A 23,592-nucleotide genomic window follows, 5' to 3' on the forward strand; every position below is an offset into this window, starting at 1 on the left:
TCAGATCTCAGCTTCTTGAGTAGCCAGGAGTCCCTAGCACTTGGCCCTAGTCTTTTTGTTGTTGTGGTGGTGGTGGTGGTAGTAGAGCCTGAACTCAGGGCCCAGGCATTGGCCTGGCTTAAAGCTAATGCTCTACCACTTTGAGCCACAGCACCACTTCTGGTTTTCTGGTGGTTAATTGGAGATAAGAGTCTCATGGGGACTTTTGCACTCGGGCTGACTTTGAACTGGAGTCCTCAGATCTCAGTCTCCTGAGTAGCTAGGATTACAGACACCTGGCACCTGGCACTAGTCTTTTTTTTTTTTTTTTTTTTTACGTGAGTTACTCTTCTATGAAACTTTTACTACCTTCCGTTTTTTTTTTCTTTCCCTACTCAGGTAGGCTAAAATACTTCTGTATGAGAGTTGTGCTTCAAAATGCAGTGAAATTACTTTTTTTCTTCAGTTTTGAAGGTAGGGATTGTGACATTGATATTTCTGTTACCAAAGCCTAGTTTAATAAAGACTTTATCTGAATAAAAAGTGAATAAACAATGTCAATTTTAAGGAAGAAGTAGCATTTGGAGAGGTGGGGAGAAGGAGAAATACCATGCAAGGAAGAAAAATAAATAGTATGGTGTTAGTGATTTAGATGAAACTATAGTTACAGGTTGATATGATTCAGTCTGCAAATGACATGAAATGAAAAACGTTGAACAGTAGTAACTTAGACGTAGATGTTAAGTTCACAATGAACATAGCAGTGGAAAGTTAGACAGCAGGTGAGAGATCCTGGGGTTAGTGAGGGAAGCTTTGAATTACTTAACCAGGTTTGCATAACATCAACTTCAGTAATTTTAGCTGCCCTTAACAAATAGTATACAATAAGAGTGAGTGATTGGGGCTGGGAATATGGCCTAGTGGCAAGAGTGCTCATCTCCTATACATGAAGCCCTTGGTTCAATTCCCCAGCACCACATATATAGAAAACAGCCAGAAGTGGCGCTGTGGCTCAAGTGGCAGAGTGCTAGCCTTGAGCAAAAAGAAGCCAGGGACAGTGCCCAGGCCCTGAGTTCAAGCCCCAGGACTGGCCAAAAAACAAACAAACAAAATAAAGAATGAGTGATTGAAGATCAAGAAGATAAGGTAATGAGAGATTAATGAATATGACTTCTGAATAAATATGTCTAAAGAAGGAATGAAACTCTGGTATGGCATTTCTCCTCCTCTCTCCCCTCCTCTCCCCCTTCCCTTCTTCCTATCTGTCCCAGGATTATAGTTTGAACTCAGGACCTGTCCCTTAGCTTTTTCACTCAAGGTTGGCTCTCTATCTCTTGAGCCACAGCTCTAGTTTCATCTTTTTGGTGGTTAATTGGAGATAAGAGTCTCACAGACTTTTCTGCATAGGCTGGTTTTAAACAGTAATCTTCAGATCACTGTCTTGTGGAATAACTAGGATTATAGGCATGAACCACTGGCATCTGGCTATAGCATGATGTTTTTTCTTTATTGTCAAAGTTATAGATTCATATGAAAGGCAGTGAGTACCTTTCTTTTTCTACTTGTTACTTCCTCCCTCATTCTCCCTCTTTCCCCCCCTTCCCCTTGTGGCATGATTTTTGAGGCACATGGTTCTGTCTAATTAGTAAAGTGGCAATATTGTGTGTTTGTTGTTGTGTTTTGTTTTTGTTTTGGTGGTGGAGCTTAGACTTAGTGCCTGGGTCCTGTCCTTGAGCTCTTTTGTTCAGGACTAGTGCTCTACCACTTTTATCTACAGTCCTACTTCCAGTTTTCTGGTGGTTAATTGGAGAGAAGAGTCTTACAGGCTTCCTGCCCGGGCTTTGGACTGGAATCCTCAGATCTCAGCCTCCTGAGTAGCTAGGGTTACAGGCCTGAACCACCTTCACCTGGCATCAATATTGTTATAACCAAAGAGAAAATTTGTATAGGTCAAGCTTTCCTAACAAGTCATTGTCAACCCTTTAGAGAGATCCTAAAGAAAGGAGTGTGTGCAAGGCAGAGGTTTGGGACCTTGTTGCATGCATAGCACTAAGCCAATTGCCTTCTCTGTTTCCTTTGCAGATGAGCGGGACCGGGTTCAGAAGAAAACGTTTACCAAATGGGTCAACAAGCACTTGATGAAGGTAGAACTCCTTCATATGCTCCTCTTACTGCTCTTTTCCTTCTCTAAGTTCAAATTTCTTGCTATGGGCATGTCTGTAAGGATTTGCATGTGACTTACTCTTTCCCTCTCCTCTGTCTCTTCCTGTATAGAAAAACAGTATTAATATGCTACTATCTCAGAATCGGTTGAGGATACCAGAGCATGATACCCAGGATTCTAAGAACACAGCTCCTATTTAAAAAAAAAAAAACAAAACATTTAATAAATGATTTCTTTTTCATTTACTGCTTCCTTTCTCCACTTCCCTCCTCTTCCCCCCCCCCCCCCTTCCTCTTCCCTGTTCCTCCATGGGAAGTAGAGTTCGTAGGATCTAAGTTTAAAGTCACAAAAATGCTGCAAGAACCTACTTGCAAAACAAACACTTAAAAAGGACTAGGGGTGAGACTCAGTGTTACAGCATTTGCCCACCAAAAAGTAAAATAAAGTACACAAATCTTTTCGGGGGCGGGGGAGGTAGGGAGGAAGCACTACTAAGATTCCCCCTCCCCCCCCCCCCCCCCCCCCCCGTACTGGGGCTTAAACTCTGGGCTTGGGTGCTGTCTCTGAGATCCTTTTTGTTCAAGGCTAGCACTCCACCACTTGAACCACAGCACCACTTCTGGCTCTTTTTTCCCCCCTTTTTCTCTAATTAATTTGGAGATAGTTGTCTCATGGGCTTTCTTGCCTAGGCTGTTTTTTTTTTTTAACAAAAGTATTTTATTTATTTATTTTTTTTGGCCAGTCCTGGGCCTTGGACTCAGGGCCTGAGCACTGTCCCTGGCTTCTTCCCGCTCAAGGCTAGCTAGCACTCTGCCACTTGAGCCACAGCGCCGCTTCTGGCCGTTTTCTGTATATGTGGTGCTGGGGAATTGAACCTAGGGCCTCGTGTATCCGAGGCAGGCACTCTTGCCACTAGGCTATATCCCCAGCCCAAAAGTATTTTATTTTGAATAATGTGTTATCTTAGCTTGAACTGGTGGCATGGCTCTAGTAAGTAAAGAAACAGAAACAGAAAAAGAAACAGAAAAAGCTGATGATGTGAGACTGGAGTATAATCAATTAATCAATCAATCAATCAAATTACACCTTCTGTTTGCCAACAAATCTCAGTAGGTAGGTACATGCTTTTTTTTAATTTTTTTATTTTTTTATGTGGGGCTTGAGCTCAGGGCCTGGGCACTATCCCTCAGCTTCTGTGATCAAAGCTAGCACTTTACTAGGCTGGTTTTGAACCATGATCCTCAGATCTCAGCTTCCTGAGTAGCTATGATTACAGGTGTAAGCCGCCAGCACCTGGCTTGTACTGAATTTTTAACTCAGAGCCTTATGCTTGTTAGAGAGGTCCTCTACTTCTTCTTCTTTTGGTCTGGTTTTTTTTTTTTTTTTTTTTTTTTTTTGCCAGTCCTGGGCCTTGGACTCAGGGCCTGAGCACTGTCCCTGGCTTCTCTTTGCTCAAGGCTAGCACTCTGCCACTTGAGTCACAGTGCCACTTCTGGCTATTTTCTGTATATGTGGTGCTGGGGAATCGAACCCAGGGCTTCAAGTATACTAGGCAAGCGCTCTTGCCACTAGGCCATATCCCTAGCCCTGGTCTGGTTATTTTTGAGATAAGGTCTTGCTTCCTAATATGGTACCACCTGGATCATGAACTATTTTAGACTTCTCCTTTCATAGGATGACAGTTGTATGCCATCAGTTGAGAAGAGGTCTTGTGAACTTTTCTGCCTGGGCTGACCTGGAACCACGATCCTTATCCTAGCCTTTCAAATAGCTAGAATTAGAGCTATAACCTACTGGTGCTTGGCCAAGTAAACACATTTTAAGTCTTCAAGTGATGGGTGTCTGCATAAAATTTTCCACCATGGAATTGAAATGACACAGAATATTTGCAGAACAGCTAGTATTGGGGTAAATTTTTGTTGTTAAAATCAAGTCAGAGATTGATTACTAGTGGCTCATGCATGTAAACCTAGCTATTCAAGAAGCTGAAATCTGGGGCTGGGGATATAGCCTAGTGGCAAGAGTGCCTGCCTTGGATACAGGAGGCCCTAGGTTCGATTCCCCAGCACCACATATACAGAAAATGGCCAGAAGTGGCGCTGTGGCTCAGGTGGCAGAGTGCTAGCCTTGAGCGGGAAGAAGCCAGGGACAGTGTTCAGGCCCTGAGTCCAAGGCCCAGGACTGGCCAAAAAAAAAAAAAAAAGAAGCTGAAATCTGAGGATCACAGTTCAAAGCCAGCCTGAGCAGGAAAGTCCATAAGACTCTTATCTCCAATTAATGACTAAAAAGCCAGAAATAGAGCTGTAGAGTGCTAGCCTTGTGCAAATAAAGCACCAAGACAGTGCCCAGGCCCCGAGTATAAGCCTCAGGACTGAGACAGACAGACAGACAGACAGACAGACAGACAGACAGACAGACACACACACACACACACACACACACACACATCAAGGCAGAGGCATGTTACAGTGTTGTCCACTATGGCATTCAAATTAACATGAAGTTTGTGAGTTCTAGTAATTCCTGCTGCTCTAGGAAAAGCCCATGTTTCTTGATCCACTCTCTCAAACCGAATCTATGTATCCCAGACCAGCTTCAAGCTTACAATCTTATTGCCTCTACTTCCTTAGTGCTGGGATTATAGGTATGAACTACCATGCCCTGCTACATAAGTGATTTCTTAATTGCCACATTCATTTATATAATTTTAGCTTTCCCTTACTTGACTTCTTTGTAGCATTTGACACTTTTGTCTATGCCTTGAAATCTTCTCTACTGTTGACTTGTATGTAGAGTACTGTTTTTTCCTGAATTTCTTATTCTTAATGTCTGTTTTCTGCCTCCTTTCCTGACTTCTCTTCCTCTGACTGAACTTTCCATGTTGATGTTCCCCAGGTCCTAACCTGGACCATTTTCTTATCTTGTTCTCTGTATTCTGGAGCATTGTCATTTTTAGTCCTGGGAATTGTTTAGTTACCAAAATGTAAGGAAGCAGAAGTAGAAATGGATACAGGACAATCTCACAGAATCTCATCTTGATGCAGTTGGGTTTTATGAAAATGAAAAAAGTTATCAGACTGCTTTCTGTTTCTATCTTTATGAAGCCTCATGTTCTTTCCTCTTTTTGTATGTCTCACACAATCATTTTCCTGCATTTCTTCCATGTTTTGTGTGATCTGTAATGTTGTCCCTCAGTTGGGACACCCCTGAAGCCACATGTCTCCAAAGGAACAAGTAACAAAATATAATTGGTTGTGTTATGTCAAATCACGAGCAGACCACCAAGAAGGCCACCGAGACTCAGACATTCTGAAATGCAAAAGCAAGGCTTTATTCAGGCGAGCTGCAACTCGGGCCTCGTCCTACCCACCGGAGCAGCGGAGGTTAGGAGGAAGCCGGAGCTGCGATTGCACAGGGCTTATAAAGGCAAAAAACAAAGTTACAGCCATCAGGTGTTCAAGCAAGACAAAAAACAAAGTTACAGCAATCAGGTGTTCAAGCAAGCAAGATTAGGACACGGGTACAAATCTGATTGGCTCAGGACTCAAGACATTCTGGGGGCGGTTAGAGTTCTTGACCGGCTGGGCCCTAGTAAGCTTGTCCTGGGTTTCCTCACAGGACCTGCTTATCTCAGGTTCTCGTGGTAAAGTGGGGCCTGACTTCAAAATGGCTTTAGTCTGGCTCTTCAGTTGGAGTTTTCTTCTTTTTTTTCTTTTTTTTTTTTTTTTCTGGCAGTCCTGAGGCTTAAACTCTGGACCTGGGTGTTCCTGGGCTCCTTTTGCTCAAGGCTAGCTCTCTACTACTTGAGCCACAGTGCTACTTTTGTTTTTTTCTGTGGTTAATAGAGATAAGAGTCTCACAGATTTTCCTGTCGGGGTTGGCTTCAAACTGCGATTCTCAGATCTCAGCCTCCTGAGTAGCTAGGATTACAGGCGTGAGCTGCCAGCACTGACAGAGTTTTCTTTTTCTTTATAAGTAGTTGTCCATCATGGTTCAGGAAACTGTAATCCAGATGGTTATGTAAATCACACGTGGCTCCGTAGGGCCCCTTAGGACTGAGGACTGCAAGTTGGGGTGATTTTCAAAGTATAAGACCTGGATTTAAAAAAACAAAACAAAACAGTGGAGCCCTTTTCTTAATTCTTACCCAAAACAATGATGGGTGTTTCTCAGATATACTTTACATATTCATCTGGTGTTCTCAGGAGTATTTTTTTGTTTGACACGTCTAAATATTTCCACTTCTGTATCTAGTTTTCCCAGTTTGGTGGATACCTTGATTTAGTACTTCTGGTAACCTGTCTCTTATTACCAAGTCAGGTAATGATGGATTGTTTGCACCCCAGAAAGAGTGCTTGGATCTGTCTTCTCTATCACCTCTGGTCTTGTTTCGTGCATTTTCATCTCTTTCCTTGACCACCATAATGGTTTTCTAACACAATGTTCAATAATAACAACTACAATAATACTGTCTGTAGAGCATATTGAGGGTTTCCTACAAGTCATTCTATAACAAGTCTTTTACATGGATTATTTCATTTAATCCTTCAGTGACTTTGTGCTGTAAGTTCTATTAATAGCTTTATTTTATCAGTGAAGAAATGAGGTCTAGAGAGGGTGTATAACTTATTCAAGGTCACACTCCTAGAAAGAGGCAGAATGAAACTTTAGAATTCAGGCAACTTGAACTTTATAACACATGCTCTTAACCTGTAATACTGGCCCTGGTTTCTGCTTACCTTTCTAGACTCATAGTGCCAAATCCCCCTCATACCTTAAGCTCAGGCTAAATTATGTGGCATGCTAGTTTATGCTATATCTATGTCCTGCTGTTCCCTCTGCTTGTGGTCTTGTCCCAAAGTGTGGTCTACCTACATAATACCAACTTAACTGTTTCAATAAATACTTTTCTAACCTTCCCATATGGGATCAACTACCCTCTCTTTTGTGCCCTCTGGTATTTCTTTGTACTTACCTTATAACATTTACTAATTTAGCATCTTTGTGCTAGGCTGTAATTTGAATACAAATATTGTATTTTAGTTTTTATAGTGTAAGGTTTAATAAGGATGGAAGAGAGACAGGGAGAACAAACTAGCTGTAAATTCCTTCGGTGGTAACTGTTGGCTTTAGTTGATGATAGATAACGGTCATGATGTAGACCCTTCACAATCTGGTATCAACTTACCTGTCCAATGTCATTTCCAGATTCTCCTGTGTAACCTGTGCCATAGCCATACTAGTTAACTCTCTGCTCTCTAAACCCTGTGTACCTTTACACCTCATCGTATTTTCTCTCTCTCCAGAATACATATTGCAGTGGGCTGTTGCCCACTAACTCTTCCAGGATGAGCTTCACTGTAACTTTTCTGAAACTCTGAGCTCCATCCCACTTCCTAAACCATTTTTTTCCCCATCTCTATTCTACATGACTTTGAATTGATGCCTATGTTCATGTAGCAGTCTCTGAAAATTGCTTATACAGGGCTTGGACAATATTAGACTACTTTCTCTGTCAAATACTGCATAGGGATATGAGAAGTATCCAGTAAGTGTTTGTTACCTTGAGTAAATAATGGTTTTGAAGTGCATTTTATCTGACTTGATTCTTACAATAACATCAAAGGAAGTGAAGGTTTTTTTTAATCTTCCCAATTTTTACAACTTATGGAGAATTCGAAAGGTGAAATGACTTTCCTAAATCAATCATGAGTCTAGTGATGAAAATTACTAGCTCTATACCTCCACTTGCTTTCCTTTCATACCATTCTCTAACAGTGTAAGAGTTGAATTGTCCTCCCTCAGTCTTATTCCCTAAACTTTGTAGTTGAATTCAAATGCGCCGGTTCCCCCTCTGAACGTTTGTAGCTGATCCTGCCTGTTGGATCTCAGCATCAGTACTGTGTGATGACAGGAGGCCCAGGGGTGGGGAAAATAGAGGAACACATCATAGCATTGTTAGAAATTGGCAGCCAACCAGAGCTTTACTTAACCCTTGACTATTTTCCATCTCTTCTCAGGCTGTCAGCTGCATGGCTCAAACAGCATTTGTTCATCTTGTGATATTTAGAGAAAGATTTGCCACTAGTCACAGTCATTGCTATAAACTTGAATTCTTTGAGTGTTAGGTTAAAAGATAGGGATCAGGGTTTTGTGTTGTGTTTTTTTTTTTTTTTAACTCAAATGTCCTTGGCTTGGTTGTCCAAGTATACCCATTAATGCTATCTTTGTCAGATAAACCAATGTAAGATTAAAACTAGTTAAGCCTCCCAAGTTTTAGTTAATTTTGTATCTCCCAAATTTCTTTGGGAAAGTTTGTTCTGGAATAAGAAAATGTATTCCTCTTTATTAATTGAGAACATGATTGATCCAGTCTTTTAAGAGTTTTGTTAAGGATGTTAGCATCTGAAGTATGTAAACAGTCTAACTTCGAATGCAAGCCCATGGACCCAAGAAAGAGTTTAGTGTACCCTAACCATCAAAAAAAGAAATATTAGAGTTTTAAATGAGATCTTATTTAAATTATTAACATATACATAATATATAGACAATAAATCTTTAGGTCCTGATAGTTTTGCTGTCTTTCCAAAGATAATATTTTTAAAAATAATGAGAGGTCCTCAGGAGGAAGAAAAAGGCTTTTCTGATTCATTCTTATTAACTTAAGAGCTTAGAAGATGTGATATTTAATGTAGCAAATGGAATGTTTCTTTTATTTCTAATTCATGTGTGTATTCTAGAAGCCATTGGCTTTCTTGGAACTTTTAGTAAGAATTTAGGATACCATCGAAGGCTTTCAAACTCCATGTACTCTACTGTTGCTACCTTTTCCCTTTATATTTGGGACTCTAGTTGAACACAGGGTAACACTGAGACTCCCAGAAGACTGCTGAGGACCATTTGCCTACTGCTACCCAGATAGTACAGGGCCTTTTACACCTCTCTATTTCTTCATGTTTACGGGAAATATCAGAGGAGGTTGGCAAGGGAGTTTATGAGAGGGGTGCAGCCTGCTGGTTAAAGTGTGCCTTTGTTTCCCATGTTGATCCTGTGCAGATGGCTCTGTGGTCATCAGTCTAAACTTGGTGACTCAGGACATCTCAGCCCTCACTAAAAGTTTTGGGCCTACATTTGGACTTGAGATTTACTCTGAATTCTCCATGCTCTATGCCTAAAGTGCCTGTGTACTAAGTAGTTATCTTTTGTGAATTTTATAATCTGCCTCATCTTCAGAGAATCTCTGTAAATCAGGGTTTGTTGGTACTACTATTGGAGTCCACAAATGTTAGAGGATTTTCTTTTACATTTTGTGCTTGTCCTGAGGGCTTGAACTCAAAGTCTAGGCACTGTCCTTGAACTTTTGAGCACTGTCCTTGAGCTTTTGAGCCACAGTGTCATGTCCAGCTTTTTGGTAGCTAATTGAAGATGGAGATTGAGAGCGTCTCAGGGACTTCCCTGCCTGGGCTGACTTTGAAGTACAGTACTCAGATCTCAGCCTCCTGAGTATCTAGGATTACAGGCATGTATTTCCCCCCCCCCCCTTTTAAGGTGAGGTCTTACCTTGTAGCCCAAGTTGATCTCAAACTTGTGAGTTCAAGTCATCTTCTATTTCAGCCTATTGAGTAGCAGGTATGTACACCATACTAGGCTCTAGAGACAGAATTCTTCAAAGAGACTTGCCCTTTGTTCCTGCTCATCCTGTTCCTGTTTATTTTACTCCTGCATTTGAATACAGGTCTCCAGAGTAAAACGTTTAGGACAAGTATAGCCTGATTTTTAGTGTTTGACTTTCCTTGAAAAACGTTTGGAATTTCTTCTTTATAGTTCAGAAATCCATCCAAACTACTCAACTCATTCTTCATTTTCTGTACTTTATAAAGTATAGAGGAGAGTAAAAAACATACTTCCCTCTTGAAACTTTCCTCTGACCTATTTATTTTTCAACATAGTTTGTTCAAGGAAATTGAGCTCTCTGTGTGTATGTGCGCGCACATGCATGCATGTGTACACATGTGTGCCAGTACTGGGGCTGAACTCAAAGACTCACCTTTACTTGGCTTTTTTGATTGAAGCTGGTAGTCTATTGCTTGAGCCATAACTCCACTTCTGGCTTTTTGCTGTTTTATTAGAGAGAAGAGTATCTTGGATTTAAACCTCAGATCTCAGCCTCCTGAGTAGTGAGAATTACAGGAATGAGCCACCAACATCTGTTTGTTGTTGAAATCCCTTAAGGGGGAAAACTGAAAATCTCTCCTCATTTCCTCTTCTGTTATTTTTGTGTATTTTTTGTGGTAGTTTTATTTTTATACTTAATCGGTAATTATAGTCAAGCAAACAAAGATTGAGAGACATAATAAGCTAGTACTCATCGAAATGCTTTAGAATGTGTTGAATTTTGCTATCATAGGTGTAAAACCAAACTGGAATTTTGAGAAGTCATTGAAGCCTTGATGTGAAATTAGCTTCACACTTAGATGTTTCCTTTTAATTTGCAGTCTTCTGTGGTGTTAATATCCTAGTGATAACACAGTTACACTTGGCTCTCAAGCCCTACTGTAATTTATTGAAATAATGATTTAATGCCCACTTCCAAGTTTTATACCCTATGTGCAGGTCTTATCAAGAATAAAATCTCTCTGTTTTTTCCCCTTGCTTAACTAGAGCTTTTTTTTTTTTTTTGCCAGTCCTGGGGCTTGATCTCAGGGCCTGGGCACTGTCCCTGAGCCTCTTTGTGCTCAAGGCTAGAACTCTACCACTTGAGCCACATCACTACTTCGGGCTTTTTCTGTTATGTGGTACTGAGGAATCGAACCCAGGGCTTCATGCATGCTAGGCAAGCACTCTACCACTAAGCCATTTCTCCAGCCTAGAGCATTTTTTTAAATGGAAAAAAAATACAGCCAGTGTAATTACTTTTGGGAGAATAATGTCAAGTACAATAAAACCTGTAGGGGAAGCATATATCTGTGTTCCCAGCTTGTTAGGAGGCTAAGCCAGGAAGATCTCTTGAGTCCAGGAGTTTGAGACCAGCCTTACCAACATAGGAAGCCCTTGTCTCATTTAAAAAGAAAAGAAAAGCAGGTAGATAGATGGTGGTGGCTCACGCCTGTAATCCTAGCTATGCAGGAGGCTAAAATCCAAGGATCATGGTTCAAAGCCAACCCAGGTAGGAAAGTCCATGAGACTCTTAAACCAAATCTCAGGTGGTAGACTGCTAGCCTTGAGCAAAAGAGCTCAGGGACACCCTGACTTAAAGCCCCATGACTGGTGGGGTGGGAGGGAGGGGGGAGTGGAGTGGAGAGAAAAGTAGAGGAATCGTGTATACCAAGTTATTATATTGCTTTTCTTTGGGGAATGAAATCATGATTGTACAAATACGTACCTTTGAGTATATATGCATTGGTTATGGTTTTTAAATTTTTGAGAGGTGGTCTTACTCTGCAGTTCATGCTGTTTTCAAACATACAATCCTCTTGCCTCAGCCTTCCAAGTGCTAGGATTGTAGATATGTACAATGCTGCCCTGTGTGTGTGTGTGTGTGCGCGCGTGTGTGTGTGTATTTCTTTTTTGGTGGGTTGTAGGGCTTGAACTCAGGGACTGGGCACTGTCCCTAAGCTTTTTTGCTTAAGGCTAGTGTTCTGCCACTTTGAGCCACAGCTCTCCTTCTGGTTTTTAGGTGGTTAACTGGTAATAAGACTCTTTCCTGCCTGGGCTGGCTTTGAACAACATTCCTCAGATCTCAGCCTCCTATGTATCTAAGATTACAGACGTGAGTCACCAGCTCCCAGCTTACATGTATCATTTACTGCAATGATAATACCTGAATTATGGGTGGTGAAGTGTGTGATCTTTAAAAAAATAAATTATTCATTTTCCCTAGTTGTCTCTCCTTTTCTTAACCCTTAATGTCAAATAGTTAACTATTTTTCTGATTTTTTAAACCTACCATTTATTTGTGACATGATTTGTGTTACATCACTCTTGAAAAGTATTCCCATTTTTACTTATTTATAGGAATACTCAAATTTTCCTCTTCTTCCTCCTTCACCCCTCTTTTAGCATTTAGTGCTACTAGTATTCCTGTGTTCAATTGGTTGTTTCCTGTTCTTTGCTAGTTGCTTTTTCATCTCCTGCCTTCTAATTTGAGCTACTCCCCAAGGCTCAATCCATAGTTAGCACTCTGTTCTTTGTTGCTTCTCACTAAGAAGCCCAACATTTCCCATGTCTTTAGCTAACACCTCTATGTATGACTTCTATGACCTAGGATCTCAGCTGACCCAGATCAATTCTGATGTTTCCAGCTATTTCAAGAACATTTCCATTTGTAACTCCTTAACTGCTATCTTAAAAATCGACATTTAAAATTGGACTTCTCTTATCAAAAAGACATTTGTACTTGTTTATTGCGGCACAATTCACAATAGCCAAAATATGGAAACAACCCAGATGCCCCTCCACAGATGAATGGATCCAAAAAATATGGTACTTATACACAATGGAATACTACATAGCGATTAGGAATGGTGAAATATTGTTATTCGCAGGGAAATGATCAGAACTCAACAAATAATGTTGAGTGAGACAAGCCTAGAACACAGAAAACAAAGGGGCTTGATCTCCCTGATATATGACTGTTAACAAAGGGAGACGGAGAGACAGTAGAGACCAAGTCTGTGAAACCAAAAACTGCTTGTCAAATAGTATTCCCCACAGGATTGGGGCAGCGACCCAACAGTATGTAACTAAAACCAAACAATTACTCAACATATAAAGGTCAAAAATTGACCTCTCAGGGGAATACAATAGCTCAAAGGCTAGGTATGTACATTCGTATAAGACTACTGTCGACATATGGTCTAATATCGACATTACATTTAAAGCCCTAGGCGAACTTTCTTGGGCGTGGCCACCTGGCTACTGTATATGTTCTGGATACATTGTATATTGTATATATGTCTACCTGACCTAGAGAAGAGATAGAAAAACAGGACGTAAGATATCACAAGAAATGTACACACTGCCCTACTATGTAACTGTACCCTTTTTGCACAACACCTTGTCAAAAAATTTGTGTTCAATTAATAAACAAATAAATTTAAAAAAAAAATTGGACTTCTCAAATCCAGTTCTTATCACCTGCTTATTTCTGTGAGTGGTGAGTTGTTCAACATCACAAGCTTGAAATGTTGGGCATCTTTGAGGGGGGAGTATTGAAATCTTGAGCCACTGGTGTGCAGTAGAGCAGCTTATATGGACTCATGGGAGGCACACAATACAGCTTCAGTAGTTTCATGAGCTTACTAGGCATAGTGATTATTCAATTATATAAGTTATAATTAAAGTATACTTAGAATAAAAGTAGGGAATAAAGCTCTCCACTTCATAGGTATTTTAGTGCATGTTATTTTTTATGCTCTTGATTAATTAAATGCATTATATCTTCGATGGAAATGCTACATATACAATGTCATGCTATTATACATTTCTTATGTTTATATAATGGGAATCAATAATAGCTACAAGTCTGGATTAGGTGACTTTTTGTTTGTTTTAGGAGTGTGTGTGTGTGTGTGTGTGTATGTGTATGTGTGTGTGTGTTTTTGTGTGTTACTGAGGTTTGAACTGAGGGTAGGGATGTTGTCCCTTAGTATGTTCCCCTCAAGAGTGGTGCCCTACCATTTGAGCCACAGCTCTACTTCCTGGTTTTATGGTGGTTAATTGGAGATTAGTGTTTCAAAGACTTTCCTTCCTGTGATGACTTCGAACTGTGATCCTCAAATCTTACCCACTTGAGTAGCTAGGATTACAGGTTTGAGCCACTGCTGCCTGTTTGCTCATTCTACTTAAAACAACAACAAAGACCCTCCCCACAAGTCTTTATGGACCTATATTAGCGTATATTATTTATATAAATGGGGTGTTTTATGACATTTCCATATATGTATACAATATATCTGGATCAAGGTTACTCCCTTTGTTATTCTCTTCTCCCTTCTATAACAATTTTAACATGTTTCATTGTTCTGTTTTCATATTTGTAAATAAGCTACTTTAACCATATCTGTCCTCATCACTCTCTCTGTTCTTCTTCTCTCACCTGCTGTTTCACCCCCCTGCCCCCCACGCCCCTCCTCTCATTAGGTCACTGAGCCAGGCCTTAAATATGATCCTCTTGTCTCAGCCTCTGGATTACTGGGGTTCCATGAAGGCTCTGCCATACTTGCTAACATTCTACTTTGAGTACAGAATGGAAATCAACTTGGAAGAACCTTTACATATAATTTTTTAATCATTGTAGAAAAAACCCAAAACAACCCTCAAATCTCAGAAACATTTTAGTGAATAGAAACGCTTTTTCTAGTGAGCAGCCTGCAAATGTAGTTCTATCAATGGTATATTGGTCCATTTTGTTGGGTTCTCAGATAATAGCCTTTACTGCTTGTTCTGTTAGGTGTGAAGAAGAAATTCAAGAGATTATTAAAGATTAACCCTTAAAATTGTTACCTAGAAAATTAAATTTTGTATATAATCATTTTTTTTTCTTTTGATGGTCATGGGACTTGAACTCTTGGCCTGGGCACTGTCCCTGACCTCTTCAGCTAGTGTTCTACCACTTGAGCCACAGTGCCACTTCTTGTTTTCTGGTGGTTAATTGAAGATAAGAGTCTCAAGGACTTTACTGCCCAGGGGTTTGGCTTTGAACTGCAGTCCTCAGATCTCAGTCTCCTGAGTAGCTATGGATGAGGCACTGGTGCCTAGCTATTTATGTGATTCTCCATCATGTTCTGCCCTTTTTCTCCAGTCTGTTCTGTTTCTGTGTTGTAAGCATCGCCATGGAGGTATTGCTAGATTTGGAAAGAACCATAAGACCTGAGCCACTGTGTGCCCTGGTTTCTCAGAGCCTCAGCTTCCTTATCAGTTCCTTCTGTAGAATAGGGTAATAAGTAAATAAATGTCACAAGGCAGTAGTTTGGGTTTAATAAGTAAAACAAGATCCTGGCTTATTACAAAGCATGGTAGTCCAAAAATCAGGCAAGTTGCTTCATTTCTGTATCTTGTTTCCTTCTGTGTAAAATGGAATCATACTAAGACATATAAAGCATGTATTTCAGTGTTTCACATTAATCACGCTCTTTCCCCCATAAGGTGAGGTCTATTTTCCCTTAATTTTAATTAGAAAATTGGAATTAATTTTCTCACAAGGAAAATAAATCTCAAGTTCCTTAGTAGAAGTACTTGGTAAGAGAGGAGTTAAATCAGAGGCCCACTCTATGAAATGTATGTGCCTAATACTTAGATCCCTTTCAGCACACCACAAAGCTGGACATGGGCTAAACTCATATGTTCCCTATTAACCATACCTTCCTATTTTGGCTCGTAGTAATTCCTGAGAAATTTTAGGTCCTTCTGATCCCTATCTCATTGTCCAGAATATGTATTAAATATGTATTCTTTTATTTCTACATGCTGACTTATTCTTTTTTCTAGACACTGTTGCTTAGTGTGCGCAAATTTGAAAAACACAACTTTAGATTGTTCCCATGTCATGTATATTTTATTCCACTCAGAAAATTCAGAATTTTATAATCTTATTAGTGCCCTGGTTTCAAATTCTTTATAGTTATGTAGAACCAGAAATTCTTCTGAGGATAATAAAGTACTTGCAGATCAAATGAAAACCAGCCTGTTTTACTCTCCTCTGCAGGTCCGTAAACACATCAATGATCTTTATGAAGACCTGCGTGATGGCCATAACCTGATCTCTCTGCTGGAGGTCCTCTCAGGCATCAAACTGGTAAGCTTCTTCTTCTTGTAAATGAGTGGCCTACAAATGTGGCCTTAGTAGTGGTATCTTTATCTATCTTGTTGAGTTCTAGGACAGCAGCCTTTACTGCTTGCTCTGTTAGGTGGAAAGAAGTACAAGAGGTTGTTAGTAGAGTTTATTTCGAATTCAGAGTTTACAGATGATATAATATTGTCAGTGTATGTATTATGCATTTTCATCTTGACAAAAATCAGGAATCATCAAATATATATTTTATTTCTGTATACTGTCTTATTCTTCATCTTTTTCTAGACACTAGGATTTCAGGAACATTAGACTCACACTTAAATGTTTTTGAGTAAGTTTTGTTTTTTTTCCTGGTCTATGTAGACTCCTCATTTTCCCATCTATTGTGATTTGTTTTCTTTCCTAATTTCATGCATTTAGCCAAGGACCTGAAGTTTACATTTAAAAGTTTGGGCGTTTAAAGTTAAATTTTTCTTTTTTCTTTTTTGCCAGTCCTGGGGCTTGGACGCAGGGCCTGAGCACTTCTTTTTGCTCAAGCCTAGCACTCTACCACTTGAGCCACAGCACCACTTCTGGCCTTTTCTGTTTATGTGGTGCTGAGGAATCGAACCCAAGGTTTCATGTATTTTCCAGGCAAGCACTCTACCACTAGGCCATCTTCCCAGCCCCTAAAGTTAAATTTTTCCTAGTTCATTTCACTTTCTCCCTTCTATGATTTGTTGAGTCTCATCTCACAGTTGTACAGAGGTGCTAAAGTTATTGCCTGAGCATACCTCAGAAAGCAGGACATGTGGGCTTCTTGGATAATTAGATATGCTCACTTTGTCCTAAAATGTACTAGAATTAATGATGAGGAATGCCTTCATATCAGAAGCCAAATTCTGGCTCATCCTCTTGGCTTGGCTTATCAGATGTCAGTTTTTTGGTTTTTTAAGTGTTGGGTTTTAAACTCAGTGTCTCACACAACTCTAGGCAGGTGCTATACCACTTAAGCAACCCACAGCCCCCTTTTATGCTTCAGTTATTTTTCAGGTAGGGTCTAATATCTGATTAAATATAGGCCATTGAATAACAGATTGAAGAAGGGAGAAATGGAGAGGAGAGAGAGAGAAACATTTCCCGCTCCCCATTCAGAAAATAGGGGTTGAAGACTCCTGTTGTTCATATTCTTTCTCTTGTGCCATAGACAATTTTAAGTTTTATTTGGAAAAGTTTGGTTTGAGTATTAGAAACATCTGTGGGGAAAAAGAGACCTGAAAATGCACACAGTTTGAGCAGTCTGTGAATCCTAGCCCACTCGCTGCCTTTGGCAGATTCTTAGTCATTGTTTGTTGTGCTTAAAGAACAGAACTTGGCACATTAGAATTCACCGCTGAAGTGATGCTCCATTCCTTCTAGGATTTGGCTTTGGTCTCCCTGGGCCTTTCATTTGGGTTTCGTATCTTTTTTCTGTTTTTAAACCTTTATAGTACAGTTAGCTTTATACTTTTATTTGACAAAAATTGACAGAAACTTTTTTTTCCTTTTTTGGTGCCAGTCCTGGGCCTGGAACTCAGGGCCTGGCCACTGTCCCCAAACTTTTTTGCTCAAGGCTAGTACTCTGCCATTCGAACCACAGCTTCATGTCCAGCTTTTTTTGGAAGCTAATTGAAGATAGGAGTCTCCTTCCTGGTCTAGCTTTGAACCACAATCCTCAGCTCTCAGCCTCCTAAGTAGCCAGGAGTATAAGCGTGATTAATGTAACTAATACATGTTATTTTTGGTTTTCCTCTGGTCTTCATTTACAAATCTAGTAAGTGATCATAATTTTATTTTCACCATGCTAGATGTTATTCTTCAGCACTTAAAATCATGTTTTGGACATTAAGGGTGTTATATTTGATTAACTTATAGTGATTTTGTATTGTAAAGTAAACCTTTTCAGTGACATTGTTTACAAAAGAAGGTAAAAATACTGCATTCTAATTCCCTCTGAAAACCTTCATGTGTTATAGATATTGTCATACCATCTTTTCTACAAATAGCATCCAGGTAATTCTCAGTTCATCTCATGATGTGTTTTTCCCTTAGTGGAGTCACAAAAGCAGAGAGTCTCTTAGGTGGCACAGACAACTGAAGTGTGTTTCAGTATTCAAAGTGTTCCATGTGACCACCTGCTTTAATTTTGATTTGGTTTTGTATCTCTTTTTGGAGGTGTGAGGATATTTTTGTTTTTATTTTCACCTTAAAAAAATATTGCATTCATTTCCATCTCATCTTTGTCTTGTGAATTGCCTGTTCCTCTGTTGTGTCTTTTGCCTTGGTTGGTGATTAAAGGAGCCAGCAGGGCTGAAGACCCTCCGTCTGGTGAGCATGCCCTCCTGGCGCCATACAAACAGCGAGGATCAGGAGGAGGAAGATGATGATGATGTAGTAGGTCCTCCTGGGGATGCCAACATCCCCACTGGCACTGCTGACACTGCAGGGACATCAGAGGCATGGTTCTCTAGGTCTCCAAGTAGCTCAGTCACCAATTGCTTTCATCTTTTCCACCTGGGAATATGGGTCCCAAAGAAAGTGGTTAAAACTAATTGTGCTCCTTGCCACTGCTATACAATCTTAGAGTGGGAATTGTTTTGTTTGTCTGAGAGTGATTGGCACACAAAAAAAATCATGGTGCCAAGACTCTTTGTGACCTGGAGACCCATCGCTTTCTGGTGCCTTGTTGTGTTGTCTGAGTCCAGATTGCAGAACTGTGGATAGTTTAGCTGACAGCATGACTGTTGATTGCTCACAGCTTCACAGTCCAGACTAACTGGTACTTTCTGTATATCTCTCTGGCTCAAGGTTCTCACCTTGCACCTATCATTTGTTTTCAAAACAGCCTGATGTTTGCAAACTCACTGCATGGAAATACTCTGGGTAATCTCTCTAATTGCTGTAGAGGATAGAGATATAACTTGCATGTTCTGAAGTTATTTGTTTTTGATGGAGGGCACATTAGAAGTAAAGTTAGTATGTTTAAAAAAGACTGTTTTCTCCTTAAGAGGCCCTTAATTATATCTATATGTTGTTATATACTATATCTAAATCATATCTATAATTTGTCTGCAAAAATGGGTTAGGCTATATCCTTCCCTATTCTCGGCCCCCTTCCTTCCTCCCTTCCTCCATCTCTCCCTCCTTCCCTTCCTCCCCCCCCCCCCCCCCCCCCCCACCTTTTGTGCTGGTCCTGGAATATGAACTCAGGGCCTGAGAGCTGTCCCTGAACTTTTTTGCTCAAGGGTACCACTCCACTACTTGAGCCACAGCTCCACTTCTGGCTTTTTGGTGGTTAATTGGAGATAAGAGTCTCATGGTCTTTCCTGCCTGAGCTGGCTTTTGACCCATGATCCTCAGATCTCTGCCTCCCGAGTAGTTAGAATTATAGGCGTGAGCCACCAGTGCCTAGCTCCTCCACCTTCTTGAAGTCATATCTTCATCTCACTGATTCTTCATCTGATTGCTTTAGAATCTTGTTTTATAGACTGTCCTCCTATAAGCCCATTCACAATTAGTTGAAATGACTACTAAAAGGATTTTTCCAAACCTTTTTAAAATTTAATTAATTTATTTTTCTAAGCCTTTGACCTAAGAAGTTATCCTACTGCTCAGAGAAATTGTAGCATCTGGTAGAGTATTCTAAGTATAATCTAATGAGAGAGATGTTCCAGTCCAAGTTTAGTAAGATAAAAACATTGGAAAATGAACAGATAAAAATTTCAGAGGCAGATTTCTGTACTACCAGGAAGACAGTAGACTTTTCCCTTTCTAATAGGTCAATACTTAAGTCTTGGACAAGCAACCAGAGGTACTGGTTGGAGAAAGCTTCTCTCCCTTAGGTTGTATTATTACATAAAGGATGAAATGATAGAAAACAACTTTCTTTAGAGTAATTAGTTGAACATCCCCTTATCATTATTTTGTTCTGGGATAATGGGTGACTTTCCTATAGGGACACTCATCTCCCTGGGAGATTAGTTACTTCAGATTTTTGCCTACTGTTGTGGATTTTTTTCCACTTTTCTTGAGCATGTGTAACATCTCATTTCTGTAGTTAGAAACTGGGTAATGCTTGTCAAACTATTATGGTCAGGATTGTGATAAGGTTGCCTCTGTCCATTATTGCACAGTATGTACTTAGGGCTTTCTACCTTTTACCTATTGTAGCATTTAACTGTGATTTTTAGAAGCTGTAGAGCCAGTCTGTATTCCCATTAACCTCACATCTAGAATCAAGCTCTGCCACATACTACAGAAGAACACGATGGAGATGTCATGACACTGTTTGAGCATTGGTGCCCAAATAACGTGTGTGTGGGGGGAGGGGTATGCAGAGTGGTGCAGAAGGCATTTGGGGACTGTAGAGAACCTAGTGAAATACATGTAGACCCTGCTTTTAAAATGGTGCTTTATGTAATGTTCCCATGTCTGGCTTCGGCCATGAGGAATTTTTGTGTTGTCTTTTAATCCTTGAAATGAAAGAGGGAAAGGACATGTGTGGGTAAACTGATATATCTAAAGTTAGCATATCTTTTCTTCCTTTGCAGCCTCGAGAGAAGGGCAGGATGCGTTTTCATAGGCTGCAGAATGTGCAGATTGCTCTAGACTTCCTAAAACAGCGACAGGTAAGACCATCCTGTTTTCCCCATTCTGGTAGAGAATGTTGACATTGGGACATAAGGGTGTTTTCATGCCCCTAGTAATAGTAAGGCTCTCAGTAGATACTAAATCTGGCCAATTCAGTTCGGACTCTTTTTTTTTTTTTGGCAAGCTTGAGGCTTGAACTCAGAGCCTGGGCATTGTCCCTGAGCTTCTTTTGCTCAAAGCTAGTGCTTGAGCCACAGCGCTGCTTCTGGCCTTTTCTGTTTATGTGCCCATCTTTCAAGTTCTTTTTTTTTTAATTAATAAGTAATTATTTTGAGACAAAGTTTTGCTGTGTAGCCCAGGCCAGCCTCAAATTTACTGTCTTCTAGCCTCAGTTTCTTGACTGCCAGGACCACCACACATACCTAGCTAAGAGGACAATTTTAAGAGAAAAATATTTGGAATACAGTAGACCTAAATGTAAAATGGGGAGAAAAAGTTATCTCATTCTTAGATAAGGAGGATATGACTGGGCGGGGGGGCACCAGTGCTTGCAGCTAGCACTCTACCACTTGACTCATGCCTCCAGCCTAGCTTTTTGCTGGTTAATTGGATATGGAGTTCCACAGACTTTTCTGCTCAGGCTGGCTTTGCACCTCGATCCTCTGACCTCAGACTGCTGAGTAGTTAGAATTACAGGCATGAGCCACCAGCACCTGTCAAGAAGATAAAATATTTTTAAACACAAGAAGGGAGAAGCAGAAAGATACTGTAGAGATCCAGTAGTTCAGATTATTCAGAGTTTTAGATAACAAGACTGAGACTTGGCTGAAATGACCTACTCCAACCACACATGTAGAACAGAGCTGAGGCTTTTAAATTCCTCTCTCCTGACCTGTGGGCCACTGTCCATGCTGGTTTCTCCACACCTTCCTTTCTCCCAATTCTTTTTTTTTTTTTTTGGCCAGTCCTGGGCCTTGAATTCAGGGCCTGAGCATTGTCCCTGGCTTCCTTTTGCTCAAGGCTAGCACTCTGCCACTTGAGCCACAGCGCCACTTCTGGCCATTTTCTGTATATGTGGTGCTGGGGAATTGAACCCAGGGCCTCATGTATACGAGGCAAGCTCTCTTGCCACTAGGCCATATCCCCAGCCCTCTCCCAATTCTTATGATGGGACCTAATTCGGGGTTTGAGAGATAAGAGCCAAAGCACAATTGGTATGGTTGCCTTTCAAAGGAAAAGGAAAATCCTTATTCTGAGACACAGGGAAAAGGGCAGAAGCAAGGGCAGGAGCATCTCTATAGAGATGGTTTATGGTATGGAGAAAGAAAAATGGAAAGGAAGTGAATGGTCTAGCTCCTCAGAGTGAGTTGTACAGAATGATTTGGAGCTAGGATTGCCAAGCAACAGCAAGGGTCAACATGACATTACACAGTATATGTATTTTTAGAGTCAGAAATTCTTGGCAACTTGGGAAATTGTCTTTCTCTGAGATTCCATGGTCATTTTCTAATGTAACATTTATTTATTGGTATTTCCCTATTTTCTCCAATACACTGTAGGTTCTATGAGGCCAGGGAACATGACCTAACTTAACATATAGTATCTGTCCTAATGAGTAGTCCATAAATGCATTTATTAAGCACTAGTTGGAATAAATTAACAAATGAGAGGAAGGAGAAGTGGATGCGGGTATTTTGGATGCAAGGAAGCAGCATTGATATGTCTGTGTGTGGAGTTAGAGGAGCCTCAAGGGGGCCTTAATGGACAAGGCAAATTGAGAAGAATTGATTAGCTGCAAGTATAAATAGGGACAAAGAGTAGGTTTCATTACTATGATAGAATGAAAATGTTAACAAGTAAGACCCATGGATTCAGATAATAGTGGGGGGGGGGGGGGGGGGAGAGGAGCTCCAGAGCAGCTCCCAGTAACTCAAGTTGCAGTTATACAGGTAACAAAAGTAGAGCAAAATGACAATCTTTGGAATTGAGAAGGCAGGCAAACTGTTCAGATGGGGTGTTAAAAAATTGCTAAGAAATATAGCAGACAAAAAGCAAAGAAAAGAGAACAAGAGTTAGCTACAGAAGTCATTGAGGAACAATTAATTGATGGAGATACGGACTTGGCTGGTGCTACCCACACACCAATTGTTTTTTGTTGTTTTGTTTTTTATCTGTTGTGGGGCTTGAACCCAGGGCCTGGGTGCTCTCCCTCAGCTCTTTTGTTTAAGGCTACTCTACCACTTTGAGCCACAGCTCCATTTCGCATTTCTGGAGGTTAATTGGAGCTAAGAGTCTCACAGACTTTCCTGCCTGGGATCCTCAGATCTCAGCCTCCTGAGTAGCTAGGAGGATAATAGGCTAGAGCCACCAGTGCCCATCCCCACCCACCAATTTGTCAGTGACTACTGACTAGAGCAACTAAATTCCTAAGTTGGAAGGACTCTTCTACCTCCATGCTCACTTCCAATGTATGAAGATAAGGCTGAGTTATGTGTAAAAAAGTAGAAGAACTTACCCAAGTGGTCATTTGGATAAGGGAGAAGTGAGACTTCTCTGTGGGAGATCATAAGGATGCAGTGGAAGAGATAGAGGAATAACCTGTCTTTCCATCTGTCTTCAGTTGAACAGGGGCTCTGTGAGGATACGATAGGAAAAGCTAATAGGGTCAAGGAAGAATGGTTTACCTGGGACACTAATTTTAAAATCCTGTATCCCAGGAAACTTCTGAGGACAGTTGCTCACCTTAGGGGAAGGGAAGGCCTGTATCTCTTTGCCCATTGTGTTCTTAGGGGAAGTTAGGAGTAAAAAAAGCAGGGATAGAAGGCATAGCAGGGTCTGAGGGATATCTGTGACAAGGAGGAGAAAATGGAAGTGAGGGAGAAGATGAATCTCAGCTTGAAAGAGAAAAGAAAAAGTCAGAGGCTGGGGATATAGACTAGTGGCAAGAGTGCTTGCCTCGTATACACGAGGCCCTGGGTTCAATTCCCCAGTACCACATATAAGGAAAACGGCCAGAAGTGGTGCTGTGGCTCAAGTGGCAGAGTGCTAG

The 23,592-nt window shown here is 40.6% G+C and overlaps 1 protein-coding gene across 9 annotated transcripts in view; it reads left to right on the forward strand.

The window, feature by feature from the left end:
• Macf1 (microtubule actin crosslinking factor 1) overlaps positions 1 to 23,592 on the forward strand; it is a 357,403-nt gene that overhangs the window by 134,403 nt on the left and 199,408 nt on the right. For all 9 annotated transcript variants that reach the window (XM_048350958.1, XM_048350967.1, XM_048350964.1 and 6 more), the window contains 3 exons: positions 2,062 to 2,123; positions 15,849 to 15,938; positions 20,504 to 20,581. In XM_048350958.1, coding sequence (XP_048206915.1) covers positions 2,062 to 2,123; positions 15,849 to 15,938; positions 20,504 to 20,581 — 230 coding nt within the window. The remainder of the gene's footprint in view (positions 1 to 2,061; positions 2,124 to 15,848; positions 15,939 to 20,503; positions 20,582 to 23,592) is intronic.

Source organism: Perognathus longimembris, chromosome 7 (assembly GCF_023159225.1).
Source record: "Perognathus longimembris pacificus isolate PPM17 chromosome 7, ASM2315922v1, whole genome shotgun sequence".
Lineage (NCBI taxonomy): Eukaryota > Metazoa > Chordata > Mammalia > Rodentia > Heteromyidae > Perognathus > Perognathus longimembris.